The sequence below is a fragment of the Hipposideros armiger genome, unplaced genomic scaffold (genome assembly GCF_001890085.2).
Source record: "Hipposideros armiger isolate ML-2016 unplaced genomic scaffold, ASM189008v1 scaffold_238, whole genome shotgun sequence".
NCBI lineage: Eukaryota > Metazoa > Chordata > Mammalia > Chiroptera > Hipposideridae > Hipposideros > Hipposideros armiger.
Window position 1 is genome coordinate 2,624,608 of NW_017731588.1, and position 18,902 is coordinate 2,643,509.

At 45.5% G+C, this 18,902-nt stretch overlaps 1 protein-coding gene across 6 annotated transcripts in view; it reads right to left on the bottom strand.

Annotated features, from left to right (window-relative positions):
• Positions 1–18,902, bottom strand: part of RALY (RALY heterogeneous nuclear ribonucleoprotein) — an 87,366-nt gene that overhangs the window by 5,095 nt on the left and 63,369 nt on the right. For 4 of the 6 annotated variants that reach the window (XM_019655285.1, XM_019655280.1, XM_019655283.1 and 1 more), the window contains 3 exons: positions 2,682–2,946; positions 1,433–1,505; positions 1,198–1,245 (listed from right to left, as the gene is read on the bottom strand). In XM_019655285.1, coding sequence (XP_019510830.1) covers positions 1,198–1,245; positions 1,433–1,505; positions 2,682–2,937 — 377 coding nt within the window. In that variant the 5' untranslated portion in view covers positions 2,938–2,946. Of the gene's footprint in view, positions 1–1,197; positions 1,246–1,432; positions 1,506–2,681; positions 2,947–15,493; positions 15,534–18,902 lie in introns of those variants that run through there. The other 2 variants (XM_019655284.1, XM_019655286.1) reach the window with 2 other exon arrangements.

Genomic DNA, 18,902 nt, shown 5'->3' on the forward strand with positions numbered 1-18,902 from the left:
CTGCAGGCAGAAGCTCAGTAGACTGAGCAGGGGTCTCTCCCACCATATCTGCTGCTACCACCTTCCTGCAGGGAACAGCAGCCTCAGGGGTACACTGTGAGACTGCTTTCCTGATGACAACCAGGAAACATGCCATCACTGGGCAATTCAATGCCCCATGCCTTGGCACTCCTTTGTTCAGGGAGCCCCTGCCCTAGGGTGGTGATGGCTAGAGATGGAGAGTCTCTGGGAATGGACCCAGTCCCAGACACTGCATTTCTGCCCCCAAGGGGAGGAGGCGGCTCTGGCCTTGGTCAGAATCACTGAACCACAGCATCCCAGAGCTGGAGGAGCCCTGAGGGATCATTTGGTGCAAGCCCATTACACAGACTGGGAGGGTATTTGCCCAAAGTCACACAATCCATTTAGTGGCAGAGCTGAGATTAGCACGCAGGTTTTCTGACTCCCAGGATGGGGCACTTTCAACTACTCTGCTCCCTCTCCTGAAGCCATTCACAGGTGAAAAAACTGAGGCTCGGAGAGGTCCTATTCCTCTTGGTCAGCCCAGGGCAGGCTATGCAGGAGGGAGGGAAGCAAGAGAGAACTTTGAGCCAGCCCCCACCATAATTTCCACTCAAGAATGTGGCTGGAGCCATGGAGTGGAGCCCAAAGCTTCAAGGCTAAGATCTGCATAGGCTTGGGGATAGAGGGTGGGCCACAGCCTACCAGGGACTAATTTAAACCTCTAAAGGGCTGCTGGCTTCTTGGCTATAAATATAAGACCAATTGACTCAGACTGAGCTCTGAGGTTCCTTCCAGCTGGCTGGGTACCTCCGAGAGGTAAGAAGACGAACAGCAGAAGCATGAGAACTCAAACTCCCTGCACCGAGCCTCGTACCGTTTTTGTCTTCCTACTTGCTACGTTTATGTGTCCCTTGGCTGTCCAGTCCCACTGGGCCTCACCCCAGGATTAGGAGGAGGAAGGGCAGTCAGGGTGGGAGACAGTGTGGGATGCGGGGAGCTCTAGCCTGGGCACCTGCAGAACTGGACCCTAGTCCCAGCTCTGCCACCAACTTGTGAAGCAGCCTTGGGCAGATGCCTGTCTGCACCTCTGGGCTTAGGTTCCCAGTTAGATGACTGAGTGGGCTGCACCAGCAATCTCTCAGGACCCTTCCAGCTTGGCTGTTTCATGCCTGGGCACGCCCCTCCCCTGCTCACCTGTCATAGAAGTCGTCCCGGTAGTAATCATAGTCAAAGCTGTAGCCACTGGGGAAACAAAGGGGAGAGGGCCGGGGCTTAGGGACAGCCGCTCAAGCCCACTCTCCACAGGCCCTCATCTCCAAATGCCTCCCCAAATTCTAGGCTCAGCATGCTGTCATCACCAGTTTACTCCCTCTGTGGAAAGAGGGACCGATCCCACCCAGAGAGGGACAGACAAGACAGAGCGCCCCACCTGTAAATGGCAGATGCTGCTCTCTTTAGCCCCTTGGGTCTGTTGGGCTTGGGCTCACCAGCCATGTTGATGTCTGTGTGGAGGAAGGAGGCAGAGTCAAATGCTGGCCCGACAGCAGGGTGCCCATACACATATCACCCACATGCACGTGTGCAGCAATTTATATACTTCTATGATGGACTTTACTCACTAACATGGCCAACAGTGGTCTTCACACATTAGACACATACCCACACATTGCATGGATATGCCTGTTCACATATTCATATACATTCAGACGCATGCATGCTCACAAACGTATCACTCACACATACGCCATGTATATCACATTACACATATGTATTCTTAAGTATACTCATATAAACACACAGACAACACACCCTCACATGCAAGGTCACATATCCAGGTAATAAGGCCACACACACAGCTAACATATACTCTCAAGTACACTCTGACTTGGTTCCGACATCATATACTTAACTGCCCGTATGCAAATGAGCCAATGCACATTCACACAAACATTCTATCAAACATCTTTATGCCTAGAGTGTACTTAGCACATGATATTTGGTAAATGAATATATGTATATCTGCTTACACAAATATATTACGACACACACACACACTACATATATACATACTAAGGTATATGTACACAGATTCTCCATTAAGTTCAGTTACATCCACATACCACATACTCAGGAATACATATACAGGTATCCCTTCTGAAACCTATACATATACACAGAAGTATGTGCACATACACAAACACTGTACATACTCCAAGGTAGACCACCAGCACAGCCACATCACATGTATAAAATACCAAGGCCAAGGGCACCTGCTTGTTTCACCTTGTGTTCCCAGTCCCTCCTCCTGGTCTCAGAAAGGGTGCTAACCTAAGCCATTTGTAGACCAATGTAATAGGCTGTGCTAGTCCACTTTGTTTCCTTTCTCTGGGGAATCTGTATTTTAACTGAAACCATAAGGCTTGTCATTAAGTCACTGCAAAAGCAGGGACAGGACAGAAGTGTTTTCCAGAAGTTTCTAAAATTCTCCCCCACAGGCACTGATTTGTAACTACTTAACTTATAACTTAAATATAATTTATAACTATTTAAGTTATAACATCTCAAACGGGTAATGGTGGAGGAAACAGAAAAGGGACTAAGAGGGAGTGGAGCTGAAGGGTGAAGGCCAGCACCTGCTCAGGAGAGCACCAAGTGCAGGGCTGTGGAGAGATGCTTACCCAGGGTCTGCCCGGCCAGCACCCGCCCATTCTCTCCCAGCACAGCTGCCCGGGCATGGCGCTCGTTGGCATACTGGACAAAGGCATAGCCCTTGTGCACAGAACAGCCGGCCACACGGCCATACTTGGAGAAGATGGTCTCCACATCTGACTTCTTCACCACAGCTGTGTTGAGGTTTCCGATGAAGACCCGAGAGTTGATGGACTTGGGGTCATTCTTGTTGGTTACGTTGCTCGTCTGAATCTTCAAGGACATGGTGCCCACCTGAAGTGAGAGAGCTACCATGAGGCTGTGTTCCCAGGTTGGGATTAAGGGTTGCCCATGGCCCACATCCTAGCTAAACTGGATTGCTCTGTGTCTTCCTACACACACCCCCTCACAGCATCCAGCTCCCTGTTTTTGCTCATCTTATTGGCTGCTGAGGTTGTGCCAGGTGTTTTACATATGTTCCCTCATTTGGTACTGAAATTACAAGCAGAACCAGGACATTTTACAAGGGAGAGAATGCACATTCAGAGGTCACAATGCTAGTGTATGGCAAACCTGGGATTTGAACCCTGGTCTGCTTGACTTCAATTATTTTAAACCCATTCCATCTTTAATGCTCATCTCAAATGTTACCCAATGTAGCATCTATATTTGAAGACCTTCCACAGCTTTTCTTCTGTTTCTTTAATGTAGAACCATGGCAAAAAAAAAAAAAGTCACATGGTAGTTGCAAGTAATGCTTGCTCTAGAATAATACCATATTATGAAAATTGCTCAGTCTAAGCCAGGCGTGGACCTAGCTATGGCTGTCTTTATTGGTGCCCGCCATTTTGAAAATAAGCCTCACTGAACACTCAGTGTGGGCTAAGGGTAGCATGCAATATTGAATAATCTCAAGACCCCATGAGTATTATTATTGTTATCATTCATATTTTACCAGAAACAGACTTCAACTAGTTCATTAACTTGCCAGGAATGGGCATTCAAACTCAGGTCAGTTAGTCCCTAAAGCCCATTTCATTCAAATTTATCACTCTCCTTCCCAGATCTAAAGCCAATTTAAATACTAGAGTTAAGTCAGCATATTTATCTGAGAATTATTTTTAAATAAATTAATTTTTAAGAGTTACCTATTTTTATACCTACTCATTCAAATTTTGTTGTTTTTGCTTAAAGATGATACTGGACCTACTCTTTGCTCTGTTCATTCTGGCAATGTCTTTTACACCAAAGGGCTGTATAATTCTTTCATACCCATCTCTGTGGATGTTACATTTGGGCACAGGCTCCACAGGGAAAGGGAAAAAGAGGCTCGATTTCAGCAGGAAAGGCCTAACGTTTACACTTCCTGGCCCTGTCTTCTGCTCATTGGCATGGGTTGCAACTCCCTTTTGAAGCACTCCTATCTCAATACCCAACACTAGAGCTATTTCAGAAGGTACTAAAGGCCCCAAGCAGTATGTATAAAACTCTCATCAGCTTAGGCTAACCATAAATACCTGCCTATTTACCTAATATGTTGAGGCAAAGGGGGCTTCTTTTAAATGAAATATAGAAGAACTAAGTATAAGCTGGAAAACCTGTATCTTTTGTCCCACTAGGGTAAGAGACCCTTTTCTCCACAATTCTCCCAGCTTGGAAGCTGGCACATTCTGGTCAGCAGATGGCACTATTTGCAAAGGAACATAGGCTGGACCTGAGCATGATTCTGAGGAAGAACCTCCTTGTAGGGTGGGCTTTGCAGCAGGCTCCATGGATATAGTGGGGTCAAGTACGCGCCATCCTAGGTAAAGGAAGGGGGCTGAGTGGGTCTTGCTACTGATGAAGGGGCTGGTACCAGCTTTGGAACTGGCCTGGAAGTAAGAGACTCTTTTTTGTTACTTATTTTGCCTTTGCATCCAATCATCAACATTTACTAAGCAGTGAGGGACACAAAAAGAGATTACACATGAAAACACCAAATACACTGCCCATATACAGCAGGAAATGATTGGTATTTGTGGATTCCCTTGGGCTCTCCGTTTCTCAGCTCTCTCTGACAATCCCTCTCCTACCTGAATGACAAGCCACTCAAAGGTTAATTCCTTGTCCACCCATGGGTATACAAGAAGTTTGTGGGGCTCCTCCATGGGCATCAGAGAACTCTCCTGGTTGCTTCAACTCAAAGCCATGAAGTTTTGGTCCAGGGAGATGCTACCAGCCTTGGCTGAAGGGAACCAACCAGGCCTGGGGTGTGGACCAAGATATAAAGAGGAGATGGGGGAGTTACATTTCAGAGATCTGCTGATGACTGCTGGCTCTGCCACTGATCTGGTAGAGGCACATGACAGTTGCTGGGTTCCCTTAGACCTCTGCCAACAGCCTAGAATACCACTGAGCAGGAAGCATTTGCTGAGCACTTGTGTTTGGTACTATAATGGGATCAGCACTTACTCCTTGGCTGGTAAGCAAAGTCCTTTGGCTTTGGCCCCACCCAGTCTTTTCTCTCATCATCTGGGGTTTGGACAATGTACATAAAAGGGCTCTGCAAGCTCTGAAGCTCTTTACAAGATCTAATAATTACTCTTGACATGTTGCACCTCTCTTTCTGTTCTACGAACACTGCCATTTGTGGGCCCATTCTAGATGAGGGTCATTCTAGATGAGGAGCACATTCTGAACAATACCAAGGAGAGGCAGCCAGAAGCCATATCATGTGGAGGTCAGCTTTCTGATCTGCAGAGAAAAGATCTGGGAAGTGTATGCATGTGGCTGCTCTAGGTAAGGAATCTGCAGAGCCGAGGAGAAATGTCCACCTGAAGTATGCTCCAGGCACCCAACCCCGGAACTACTCCATCTAAACAGCCTCCAATCTGCTTTCAAGGTCTGCACACTCCTTGGAGGCAGGCTATGCTGCTGTTGTGTGTACATCCTAAGCCAAAGGGGATAGCAATCTGTGGGGGTATGGAAACGTTCAGTGTCTACACAGATGTCCATGAAGCTCCTCAAAGGGAGGGATGGTGTTGGGGGTGGGAAATGGACAGGAATCATGCCCAGACTAGCTCTCTGGGAACTGCTGGACTCAGGTACAGAATCGCTAAGAGTCAAGAATTCTAAATTCAGACATGGTCCAGGTTGTTATGAACATAATTTGTTAGCTTCACTTATAACTTTCAAATATTTAGACATATGGTACTGGGGCCCCCCCATCTGTATTCTTGCTCTGCCTTGCAAGTGTTAGAGACAGGCCTGACAAAATCTGGGGCATAGTAAGTGCTCAATAAATGCTAGGGAGGCAGAGTGAGGCTAATGTCCCAAGAAGTGGTGAGAAGGGCTAGCTGTGGCCCTGCCTTAAGTGGGGGGAGACCACTGGGGGCTGAGGTCCCAGGCACTATTTTCTGGTCTCTGAGCCAAACATCCTACTCCACAGACCAATCATCCCCAACTCAATCCTTCTAACATAACTCTTTTCTGACTCTTCCAGGCTTCCCCCTAGCCTAGAATGGGAGCCCTAGAAAATACTGACATTCTATTCAGCAGAAGCTGCTTGACTTGATAAGCTATTTTCCCCCCTGGGCTAAGCTCTGCCTCACAAATTAGCTGTGTAATTGAGAGCAAGGTGTCTGCAGCCCCCAGAGGCCCCAAGCTTAGTAATGAGCTAAGGATAGGTGGGTAGAGGGAAGGTTTTTGGTGGCAGTGCTGGGGAGGGGAAGGAAGTGGCGGGAGAAAAAGAACCAGACTTGTTCCCAGCGACTTCTGCAATGTCAGATTAGCAGAGACCTGAGTGGGCATGGAGCTTATATGTCCCACTCTGAGGAATGAAGGGGAATGAACTTGGCCAGGATGCCATAGCCAGTGAGTAGGAGAGCCAAGCACCCCACGGGTCCTCTGACTCTAAGTCTGGGGTCCTTATATTCCATTTTTCCTTTTGGGCTGGTTAAGAGACAAGCCCCTAGGACAATGAGGAGCTGGGAGGGGGCAGTCTAGATATGTTATGTTTGAGAAAACCAGGTACTGGCTCCCAATTAAGTGCCTTCACCTTTACTGGCTGAAGAAACAATTGCTGCATAAAAGCTGGGCCCTTAAGCTAATTAAAACCTACCAGGGACACAGGCTTTGAAATGCAATTTACAGCACACAGGGATGGGGCTAACTTCTCCAGGCTAATAAGAACAGAAGAAATTTGGCAAAAACAAATCACTTTCCCTAGTTGAAACATTTCAGATGGAAACTATATTTTGGAAGACAAGAGCCAAGCCTGGACATGGTGAAGTGACAGGGCTTTGTAAAGGCAGAGAAGCCCTAAAACAGCAGTTCTCAACCTTCCTAATGCCGCGACCCCTTAATACAGTTCCTCATGTTGTGGTGACCCCCAACCATAAAATTATTTTCGTTGCTACTCTATAACTGTAATTTTGCTACTGTTATGAATCGTACTGTAAATATCTTTTTGTTTTCCGATGGCCTTAGGCGACCCCTATGAAAGGCTTGTTCGACCCCCAAAGGGGTCGCGACCCACAGGCTGAGAACCACAGCCCTAAAAGGTACCTCTACCTGAACTTTAGGTAAATAAGACTTCCAGAGCACCATCCCAGTAAGAATAGCCTCTAATTACTGAGTGCCAATGACGTGTCAGAGATTTTATACACCTCACCTTATTTAACCCTCACAATAGCCCTATGAGGAAGTATTTTAGATAGGGACACAGAGGCTCACAGAGAGGCAAAATAACCGGTTAATAGAGCAAAGCCAGAACCAGAGCCAGGTTTGTTTGACTCCAAAAACCTATGCATAGAGATGCCTTGGGTGCTGATTTCCATAGTGAGAATATGTCACCCTGAGCCAGTCACACCCAGTCCTTGGTCCTAACTCTTTCCCCTTTTCTATTACTATGCCTCACATTTGCACAGGATTTTAGTGAACAAAGCCAGTTTATAGCCTTGATCCTGACATTGTTAGTCCCATTTTACAGAGGAAAAAGCTGAGGGTGAGCAAAGATAAGTGACTTACTTAAGGTCACCCAGTTAGTGAAGAAAGTAGCTAGAGGACTTGAATCCAGGCTTCTTGTTGAATACTCTCCATGCCACTGTCTTCAACAACTGTCCTAAGCCTCTGGTTCTGCTACGTCACCCTTCAAGCCCTCTCAATCCTGCCTATCAGGATCAAGTCTAGTCTTCATAGCCTGGATTCTGAGGCACTCAGCCATCAAGAACACCCACTCTCCCAGCTCTGTAATTCCTCCCCAGCACTGGAGCTCTTCTTGAAATGCTCATTTCAAAAGGGGAGCTGCTGCTCTTGGTCCTGATCCCCTCCCCTCTCTGCTCCATGCTATTTAGAGCCTCTGTCTGGGCCAGTCCTGCTGGACACCTCTGGCCTTATTCTCCAGCATGGGGATTAGGGTCACATTAGCCTGTGGTCAGACCTCTGAAAACCCTAGGGACATTTGGGTGGTTTTAAAGGAAAATAGCGATCAGTGATGAGGAAGCTATTTCTGAAGAAAGCAAAGCAATTACTGATCAGTGCCCAGGGCCTCCTTGGTCCAGAAGCTCCTGGTTACCAGGAGGTCAAGGATGACAGAACATCTATTAATCTCATTAAACTCATCAGGCCCCTGCTTATTAGCATTGCCCAAATGATCATTACTGGCCAGACAGGGCTAATTTCCCAGGAAGTGCTCTTTAGCTCCTAACCATTCCCACTCCCATGAGAAACCCCAGCTCCCAGCATTCTGAACACTGGAATGGGTGGGAGTGTAAGGGGTACAGGCTACAGGTCCAGGAAGCTTGGCCTTGGCTCTGCTGTTAGTCATGTGACCTGAAACAAGTCATACAATTTTTCTGAGCCTTATCATCCTTATTCTGAAAACAGAAATAGTTTTTTCCTGATTACCTTTTAGATATGATATAAAAAATCAGGGCCGGCCGAGTAGTCCATTGGTTAAGAGCTGGCTTGGGACGCCAGCTCTGAGCAGCAGGGCCCTGGTTTGGATCCCACATGAGGGCCAGTGACAGCTAAGATGGTGAACAACAGCTCAACCTGGAGCTGGGCTGCCGTGAGTCGCCAGCTACAGCGTAGACTGCAGTGAGGCTGCAGTGGGCTGCCATAAAGCTACCATGAGTGGCTGGCAGCCAGCATAACCAGCCAGCAGTCGGCATGAGCTGTCAAGAGCCGCCATGAGTGGCCCTCCAGTGGCTGGCGACCGATCTGCCTCACCTGGGAAGAGCACAATGATAATGCCAACATGGGCCAGTGAAGCGACGTCCTCCACAACTAGACTGAAGAACAAAAGGACACTAACTTGTCTGTTCCCCTTCCCTGATTTCCCAACGCTGTTCCCCTTTTGCAATTCCCCAATAAAATATTAAAAAAAAAAAATCAAACTGACTAATCAATGTGAAAGTGTTCTGTTGCACCTGTAACATACTATGAAAGAACAGAGGATTATACCTATTTCTCTATTATTACCCAACTCCTATCCCCTCCACTCATTCAACAAACATTTGGGTATTCTCTGTGCTGGCACCATGGAGATGCTGGAAACACTGCTCATGGGCCTTGTCTTCTACTTGCTTTTCAAGAAAGCCCTCTCTCCAGGAACCTGCTTCTTGACTGTTTCCTAGTAACAAAAAGAAAACTTTGCACATTAAATGGCAGAAACAGCACACAGGCTCTGGAGTCAGACAGGACTGAGTTCCAGCTCAGCTTTACCACTTATGAGATGTAACCATGGACATGTCCCTCAACCTCACTGGGCCTCAAGACGCCTCAACCACAAGACAATAATTACACCAACCTCCCAGGACTAGGGTAAGGATTAAAGACAATGTGTGTAAAGTGCCCAGTATAATGGCTGGGACCCGTATGTACTTACATAAGAAACTCAAATGCCCTATGGAAACAGATTAATCTCGTCTGGCACTCTATACCCTCCACATTTCAGCCCTAATTTTCTTTTCATCTCCAATGCTCTATACCTCACCTGAGAATAAGGGAGCCAGGGAAGAGGGCCTATGCATGCTCTTTTCCTTGTCCTAGGTATTTGGAGCCAAACCTAGAAACTTCATAAAGGTGCCCCCTCCCCATGCCTGTCAAATCAGGCATGTATGGGACTGGGAGAAGAAAGAGCACAGGCTGGGAGGAGTTCCAGGCCTTGCTGGGCCACAGACTCAGCCCTCAGCTATGCCATTAGGTCTCTAGTCCTATATTATAACATTGGTATCAGCATCTGGTAGGCCCTGAGGGGAGACCCTACAGCAGAAACAGAAGGCAGAGCTGGAGCCTCAGTCATCTCTCCCCGGTTATACACCCAACCTTCCCTGCACCTTGCACCCTAACTGTACCCTTGGGTGTGACCTTAGGGTGAAGCTTAGCATCTGTGACAAGCTGCCCTTATAGCTCTGGGGGAAAAGGCAACAAGGAGTGGGCAGGGGCAACATTAGGCCTACAATCCCCAATAATGTCTTAGAGTTAGGGACCTAAAAATGATTATCAATCTATTTTTGCCAAAGCAGCAAAACAAACACCTACCTACCCAATTCAACAGTCATTATAAATATCCAAAAACTCGCTGGGACAACTATGGGCCAGGTGTTAATCAACAAATGAGTTGTTCATTCATTCATCCGTCCAGTAATTGGTCTGGTACCTGACCTCAAGAAACTCCCAGTCCAGCAGGGGACATTTACCATGGCCACAAAGTACATTAGCCCTGGGCTGGAGTCCACTGCCCCAGAAGCAACCCAAAGCAAAACAGCCTGGGACATCAAAGAAGGGGTAAGAGCATCTCAGAAGGCTTTACAAAAAGAAAGCAAGTTTAAGATGAACTTCCATTAGGTGGTGGCAAAGGGAGAGGATATGCCAGGCAGGAGGAACTGCAGGAACAATGCACAAAACATGCCCCTTTCTCCTCTTTGCTCGCCCTATTCTGCCCTTCTTCTCGCAAGTATATGCAAGATAGGGCTGGAAATAAAAATTTATTAGAACAAGAGTTATTTCTTCAGTGCTGTCTCCTCTTCCCTTGATTGTTGCATACTAGTCCTTGTCTTCAGGGAGGGGGAAAAAAGGGAAATACAACTTAATATATGGCAACTTTATGCCAGGCATTGTGCTGGAAGCTTTACAGGCATAATCTCATAACCCTGATCACAGCCTAACAAGAAATTAGTATCATCCTCACACTACAGATAAAGAAACTGAGGCTCACAGAGAGCTTACATGATTTGCCCACAGTTACATTAAGTGGCATGATTCAGATAAAAGGAACCCAAGCTTGTGTGGTTCTAAAGCCCGTGCTCTTCCCACTTCACTAGATTCCTCCCACTGACCCCTCCCATCCCCATCCCACCCCCCAAAAGAAGAATGGTCTTGGGTTTGCTGCTCATGTGCCATATGACTTGGGTTTTGGAGCATGTGACCACAAAGGGTCCTTCCAGGGTTAAACGTGTGATCGTAATAATCATTACCAACATTTACTTGTGCGCCAGTAACGGCACTAGATCTTCTGCTAATATTAGGTAGGTGATGGTATGTATTATGCCCCTTTCACACGAGGAAAATACGGGCTGGAGCTTAGTCCTATACAAGCCAGAAAATGGCAGAGCTGGGACCAGTCTGTATGAGACCAGAGCTGGCGCTTTTAACCTTGGCCCAGAGTGGCCTCATGCTATGCATGCCCTGTGCCTTCCAGAAGTCAGCTTCTAACACTTTCTAATCCTTTGGGCATAAACTCAAAAATCCTTTGGGGCCTTGCTGAGGGCGTATTCTCAGCTCTAAGAGCCAGTAAGTACTTGTGAGCCTGGGGGATGGCGCCCTCCCCTTTCCTATGCTTTAAGGGGCTGGCTCCTCACAGTGATAATGTGGCAAGATTAGTCACTACTTGCTGTTGGTTGATTATAGCTATTCTTTTCTGTAAATGAAGTTTAAAAGTCATCAAAGGGTTTGTCAGCTGTGACTTATGAGCCTTTTTCCCGCAGGGAAGTCGGGCAGTGACAAATGCCCCTCTTGTTCTGCCATCCATTACCAGTCAGAAGGAGCCATGTTCCAATTACTGGAGACCCCGATGAAGCTCATGGAAAACCCTGCTCCAGGCTGCAGCCATTACTCAAGCCTGGCAGGGCTGCCAGTAGAGCTGCCCTAGGCCCAGGCCCCACTGGATAAGAATGGAGTAAGAGCACGTTTCTGACTTTGTGAGCCAGCCCCTTCCACTCTTTACTTGTGTTATCCCTGGTGAGTTTAGCCTAGACACATTTCACAAACGAGTAAAACCATGGGCACCATGTGGGCTGTCTTCAAGTACCCAGAATCAAGACTGTCTAAGACGAACAGACATGAGCAAATAAGATTATGCTGCCAGGTGGGGTAAGTGGGAGGGAGAAAAGAGGATAAAGTACCTAAGATGTTCACAGAAAGTAGAGATTAAAAGGACTCTTAGAGATCATCTAGTGCAGGGGTCAGCAAACTGCAGCTTGCAAGCCACATGTGGCTCTGAAGTAAAACTGAAAATGAAAATAAAACTATCATAGTTTCATTTATAAAATTTTTAAAGGATATTATTCACATAATGGTGATTATGTAAAAATATATTTATGGCTCTCAAATAATTTTTAAATTGTTGTGAGACAGGGTTGGCTCTTCCAGGGGTTGGCAAACTTTTGAGACAGAACGTCCCCAAAGAGTCGCATGTGGCTTGCAAGCCGCAGTTTGCCAACCTCTGATCTAGTGTAATCAATTACGTGAGTACTCAATACTCATTATGCCAAGCCCTGCCCAGCTAAATGCTGGGGTACCAAAGATGAATAAAACATAGTCCCTGCCACTGAGGGGAGATAAAATAATTAAGGTCTAAAGAAGTGACTTGCCCAAAGTCACAAAATAAGTTAGGGTCAGTGGTGGAATGAGAAAGCAGGTCTCCAGTCCTGTAGAGAAAATGGAGTGACTGGGAGCCCTCCTGCATGCCAGGTTCTTTACACAGAACATGGCATAATAGTTAACAGTGTCAACTCCCATTCGAATTCCACCTACACACTTCATACAGATTCAACTTCTGGTAAGTCCCTTAACCCATCCAAGTTTCAGAAAAATGGAGATGATAACAAAAGTTATTTTTCAGAGTTGTGGTAAAGATTAAATAAGACAATACACGTACAATGCACAGTGGCAGGCCCATATTAAGTATTCCAAAATGTTATTTATCATCAAGTAATTCCAAAAACAATTTGAGGTACTATTAATCTCATTTTACAGACAAGACTAAAGCTCTTTTTGACTTTGTCACACTAAATAAGCCAGTACACTTTTCACAACTATCTGTGGTGAAGAACCAGTTTTTTGTTTGTTTTGTTTTGCTTTTTAAATTTACAATTGATTATAGGCAAACACATTTGTAAAATACAATAAAAGTGTCAAATTACTCTAAAAGTTTCTAAGCACTTACTCTCAATTTATATACTTATCACAAAACAGCAACAGTTTGTGAACTAGCATTATTCAATGGGCTACATTTCGAGTAGCATAGCTCTAAGCAACTCACCCATCCCATCAACCTCTATAAAAACTAAACAAAGAAAAAAGAATAGAGTTTATTTCATTTCTTTCAAATCCTTTAGCTTGATTTCTTTGATGTTAGACTAATTTACAAAAACTAACCTAATCTTTTCCCTTTTTCGCTTCCCTCAAGAAAGAGAAGAGGGTAAACAGGCCATGGATTCAAGGCCAGGTTCAAGGATTTGCCACTAAGGAAGGACCTTCAGGAGGTGATTTATCTTGGTCATGTGCTCTAGGTTATGCTATATTCCCACAGGGGAAGATGATCTAGGCTTAATAGGGACTGAACAACCTTCCTGAGGCCTGGAGGTCTGAGTGGCAGGTATATTCCTGAAGAGGCTGGTACTCCTGGACCATCTCTCTTCACATATAGGATGTGAGGAAACCAGTCAGGAAGGGGAGGCATGTTAGAACCTTTCTTTTTGGTATTTCTAATTTTCAGTCTTGTATCATGGCTGTTTACATAGCAGCCTCTCTCCTTCTAGGGAGTTTCTTGGGAGCAAAATGGACATCAGGTTCATTCCTGAATGCCACTGTACACCCAAGAATATGACTGGCTGAGGCAAATGAGTAGCTCTTAATCAGTGTGCCAAGACACAATGGTGTACTTGAATCTTCCAGATGCATGGCCAAATACATCATTGTATTAAACTTGTTTTTGTTCTAAGCTTATAAGGTGCTATCTTTCAGCACAACCCAGAGCTGAGTGGGTCATATGATGTGGTGTAGAGATAAGTACAACCTACTGCTGTAAATAGTTGTTTGCCATCAAGCAGGAGCCAAAACCTGAATGTTTACTCCCATGTGAGAGGCCATATATTGGGTTGTCGAAAAAGTCATGATGTTATTTTTTCAATGTTTTTCGTTGCAAAAATGCATCATAACTTTTCCGACAACCAAATAATATGGTCAAGAGTAACCTTTGAAGCCAAAATGCCTTCATTCTGCCACTGAATTAGCTGTGTGACATGACCTTTGGGAAGTACCTTAAGTTGTTTCACTTGTCTCACCTGTAAAATGGGGACAGCAGTACATATCCCTAGGGTTACTGGAGGGTAAAATAATTTAATTCATGTGTTTAGAACAGTGTCTGGCACATTAGAAAATATGTAAATATTGGGCCGGCTGAGTGGCTCAGTTGGTGAAGAGCTTGCTCAAGAGTGAGAATTCTGAGCAACAGTGGTTCAGTGCCCAGCCCAAGCTGAGCTGCCAACAAGTGGCAGGATGGCTCAGCTAAAAAAAAAAAAAAAAAAAAGAAAGAAAGAAAATATGCAAATATTAGCTACTGTGGCTACTATTGGGTTGTCAGAAAAGTCACGACACATATTTGCAACAGATGACACTAGTTCATTTTTGGAAGTACTAGAGTCATTTGCATCTATGTTATTGCTATGTCATTTGACAGCTGCCAGTTCTAGCTTCATTCTAAAAAAAAACTGAGCGATTCGGTTGAGTTTTGGAGATTTTACAACAAGTTGAAGATCAAAGACCAAACTGTGCATTTTTTACATATTTTACTGTTTTACTTCCATAAAGGGAAGAACACGCATCAAGCTTGTGAAAAGTTGCATAAAGTATACGGTGACAATGCTCTACAAGAACGTCAGTGCCAAAGATGGTTCACAAAATTCCGTGCTGGTGATTTTGATCTCAACGATGCTCCTTGGTCAAAGAGGCCCACCGAGGTTGATGACGACAAAGGAAAGTCACTGATCGAGTCAAACCCACGTTACACGACACAAGAGATTGCAGAAACATTGAACATCCATCATTCAAGTGTTCCCGGCCACCTGAAGAAGCTAGGATATGTAAGCAAGCTTGATATTTGGGTTCCGCATGAACTCAAAGAAGTTCATTTGATGGTGCTTATAAACATCTGCAATGTGTTCATTAAACGTGAGGAAAACGATCCTTTTTTGAAGCAACTGATAACTGGTGATGAAAAGTGGATTGTTTACAACAATGTGGTGTGCAAACTGTCTTGGTCCCAACGTGATGATTTGCCTCAAACAACATGGAAAGCAGACATTCATCAGAGGAAGGTTATGCTCTCAGTGTGGTGGGATTTTAAAGGTGTCGTGCTTTTTGCGCTCCTACCAAGGAACCAAACAATCAATTCAAATGTGTACTGTCGGCCAATTGGACAGTTTGAACAAATCCATCATCCAAAAATGTCCAGAGCTTGTTAACTGTAAAGGAGTTGTGTTCCACTGTGACAATGCGAGACCACACACAAGTTTGATCACCTGTCAAAAATTATTGGAGCTTGGATGGGATGTCTTGCCACACCCACCATACTCACCTGACCTTGCGCCGTCAGACTTCCACTTGTTGCGCTCTCTTCAAAGCTCCTTGCGTGGTACAATGTTCAATTCAGATGAGGCTGTAAATTAGCACCTTGTTCAGCTTTTTGCAAATAAAGACAGGTTCTTCTATGAACAAGGAATTATAAAGCTCACTGAAAGATGGCAAAAGGTTATCAAACAAAACGGGCAATATATCGATTGATCTTTGTTCTTTATATAAATAAATGACCTTTGAAAAACAGACAAAATATGTCATGATTTTTCCAACTACCCAATATTATTGTTGAAACCTGTAAGAACTTTATTTTGTGAGTATGAAAGGAAATGTGGTAAGTTCTGTTTAACCTAGAGTTGAATTGTGGTCAAGGAAAAAAAATTATCACTGTGGGTGCAACCAAATCTTTTCAAAGTGCATCATCAAACTTCTAGTATTTGGAAATGTGCCTTGAACATAAAATAAATCACAGAAGTAGACACTCATTAAGAGACAGATACATGAGGGACGGCAGAGTAGCTCAGTTGGTAAGGGCGTGAGCTCTGAACAGGGCTGCCGGTTCAATTCCCATATGGACCAGTGAGCTGCACCCTCTAGAGCTAAGATGGTGAACAACAGCTCGACCTGGAGCTGGGCTGCAGTGAGTCGCCAGTGACGGTGTGGGCTGCAGTGGGGCTGCCGTGAGCTACCGTGAGTGGCCAGCAGCCAGTGTGAGCGGCCAGCAGCCAGCATGAGCTGCTGTGAGCCGCTGTGAGTAGCCGTCCAATGGCCAGTGACAGATCTGCCTCAGCCAGGAAGAGAACAATGATCATAATACCAATATGGGCCAGTGAAGCGGTGTCCTCCACAACTACATTGAAGAACAAAAGGACAACAACTTGGCTGTTCCCCTTCCCCAATTCCCCAATGCTGTTCCCTCCCCCAATAAAATCTTAAAAAAAAAAAAGAGAGAGACGGATGGATAGACAGATAGATAGATGGATAGACAGACAAACAGACATAGATATCTAGAGTAAAGCAGCCCCCAGAGAATACAACTTGAGAAGGGGGCAGAAATAAGCCCCTAAGTGAAGGCTTCCAGAAAAGCCTCTTTTTGCCTTGAGGACCCAGAAGGCACATTGGGCTCCCCTTCTGGGCAACAGGGCTTCAGGGGCTGATATTCTAAGCAAGTTCTGCTTGCTCGCTGTTCTGTATCTCTGGTGGAAACTCCACATTCTGTGGACACTCTAAGTCCGTACCAGGTAGTGCAAGTGTCACCATTTTCCAGCCTATATTAGAAGAAATAAGGGACTCTTTGAGGAACAGAGAGGGAGCCCTAACCCCTCCCACGACAGGCCTCACCATAAGTTAAAATAGTAATAGGGTATTCCTAGCTTTGAACTCCCACTTTGCCTATAGAGCCCTGGGTCCTACATCCCATCTCTACTCGCTGTGTGAACTTAGGAAGGCACCTCACTTCTCTAAGGTTCCAGGCTCCCCATCTGTGAAATGGGGATAAAAATCTCTGCCCTGCCCACTTGCAATGCAGGTTGCTGTGAGGGTCAAAGGACCTGATATATGGGAGAGTACTGTTACCTGAGATGTGCTACACAAATATGGGCAGGAATAGTCACCAGAATGGATAGCTGCTTCAGGTCTTCCTAGACAGAAGCACCTGGGCAGGAAGCCAGTCCTCTGGAAGCAGGGGGCGGATGGTGTACAACTTGGCACTGCAGCCAAACACTGTGCCCCTCAGGTGTTAAGGGCAGTTGATTAAAATCCTTTCATGTGGAATCAATATTTTCCTCATTACAACAATCCTTCTCCTTGAAAACATTGAATGCCCCTCCTCCCAGCCTCACAAAGACTTGAACCTGCAGACAGCATATGCACTGGCATATATACAGTATATTTAATTTCTCACATTCAGACAGAAGGGAAGAAAGCGGACCTCTCTCCAGGGCTCTGATCTAAACATAACTAAGGGCTCCAAGCATCATCCCACAATGCCATATTTTGGCCCAAAGAGGACCACTGAGAATGACACCCGAGTCATAACCACTCTGCCTTTGTCTCTCTGGTAACATTAACTTCACAAACATTACCAAGCATCTGCCTCTTGAGTGATCGAGCAAGGGTGTCCCTGCGACCTCCTGTTTGACCCTTCAGTGGCTTCCCACCACCAAGAATCTAAGTCCAACTCCTTTAATTGTGGCTTACAAACCCCTTCATGAGCTAAGGCTACCAAATCCATACACGGCAATCCTGGGAGGTTGTAAGTCACCTCATTTTATAGATGAGTTAGCCCTAGTGCAGACAGACAGTCAGTTGCCCAAGGTCACATAGTGAGAAAAGTCAGTATGAACTAGGTTCTTCCTAAAGGGCTGGGTATCAGACTCCATAGTACAGACTCAAGTTCGAAACCACCTTTTCTTGGGCTACTCTATATGTGGCAGGTATGGTTCAGGCAAACCCTTTCTTTCAGGGAGCTGCTTAGACACTGGTCATAAGTTTAGGTGGTCATTTAGGCTTTTTCCAATTTCTCACTATTACAAATAATAGCATCCAAGGGAAAGTTTATTCTATATATTGGATTATTTTCTTAGGACAGACCCCGAGAAGTGGAATTACTGTGTCAAAATGTATGAACATTTTTATGGCTCTTGAAATACACTGCCTAATTGCTTTTCAAAAGCACTGTACAGTTTACACTGCTATCACCAATGAATGCCACTTTCATGACAACCTCACCAGAATCATGGATTATCATGTTGTGTGGAGGTATGGATGTTAATTAGTAAGGGAAAAGCAAATGCTCACTGTTGTTTTCATGTATCTGTGAAGGTAATAGTCTCCTGTGTTTATTAGTCTTTGAGTCTACAGAGTTTTGAATGCCACAAACAAGTTCTTGTAGGTTCCTAAGCAGAGGAATAACATGCTGAAAAATTAAGTTATTTAATAATGTATCAAAATATCATTTACTGGGCCAGCCGAGTGGCTCGTTGGTTAAGAGTTGGCTTGGAAGCATGAGCTCTGAGCAGCAGGGCCACCGGTTTGGATCGCACATGGGCCAGTGACGCTGCGCCCTCTACAGCTAAGATGCTGAAAACAGCTCGACCCAGAGCTGGGCTCCTGTGAGTCATTGGCGACAGTGTAGGCTGCAGTGGAACTGCAGTGGGCTGCCATAAGCTACCATGAATGGCCGGCAGCTGCGTGAGTGGCCGGCAGCTGATGAGAGCTGCCTCACAGCAGTGCGCAACGGTCCAATGGCCAGCGAGTGACTGCCTCACCTGGGAAGAGCACAATGATAATACCAACACGGACCAGTGAAGTGAAGTCCTCCACAACTAGACTGAAGAACAAAAGGACAGCAACTTGTCTGTTCCCCTTCCCCGATTCCCCAACACTGTTCCCCTCCCCCAATTCCCCAA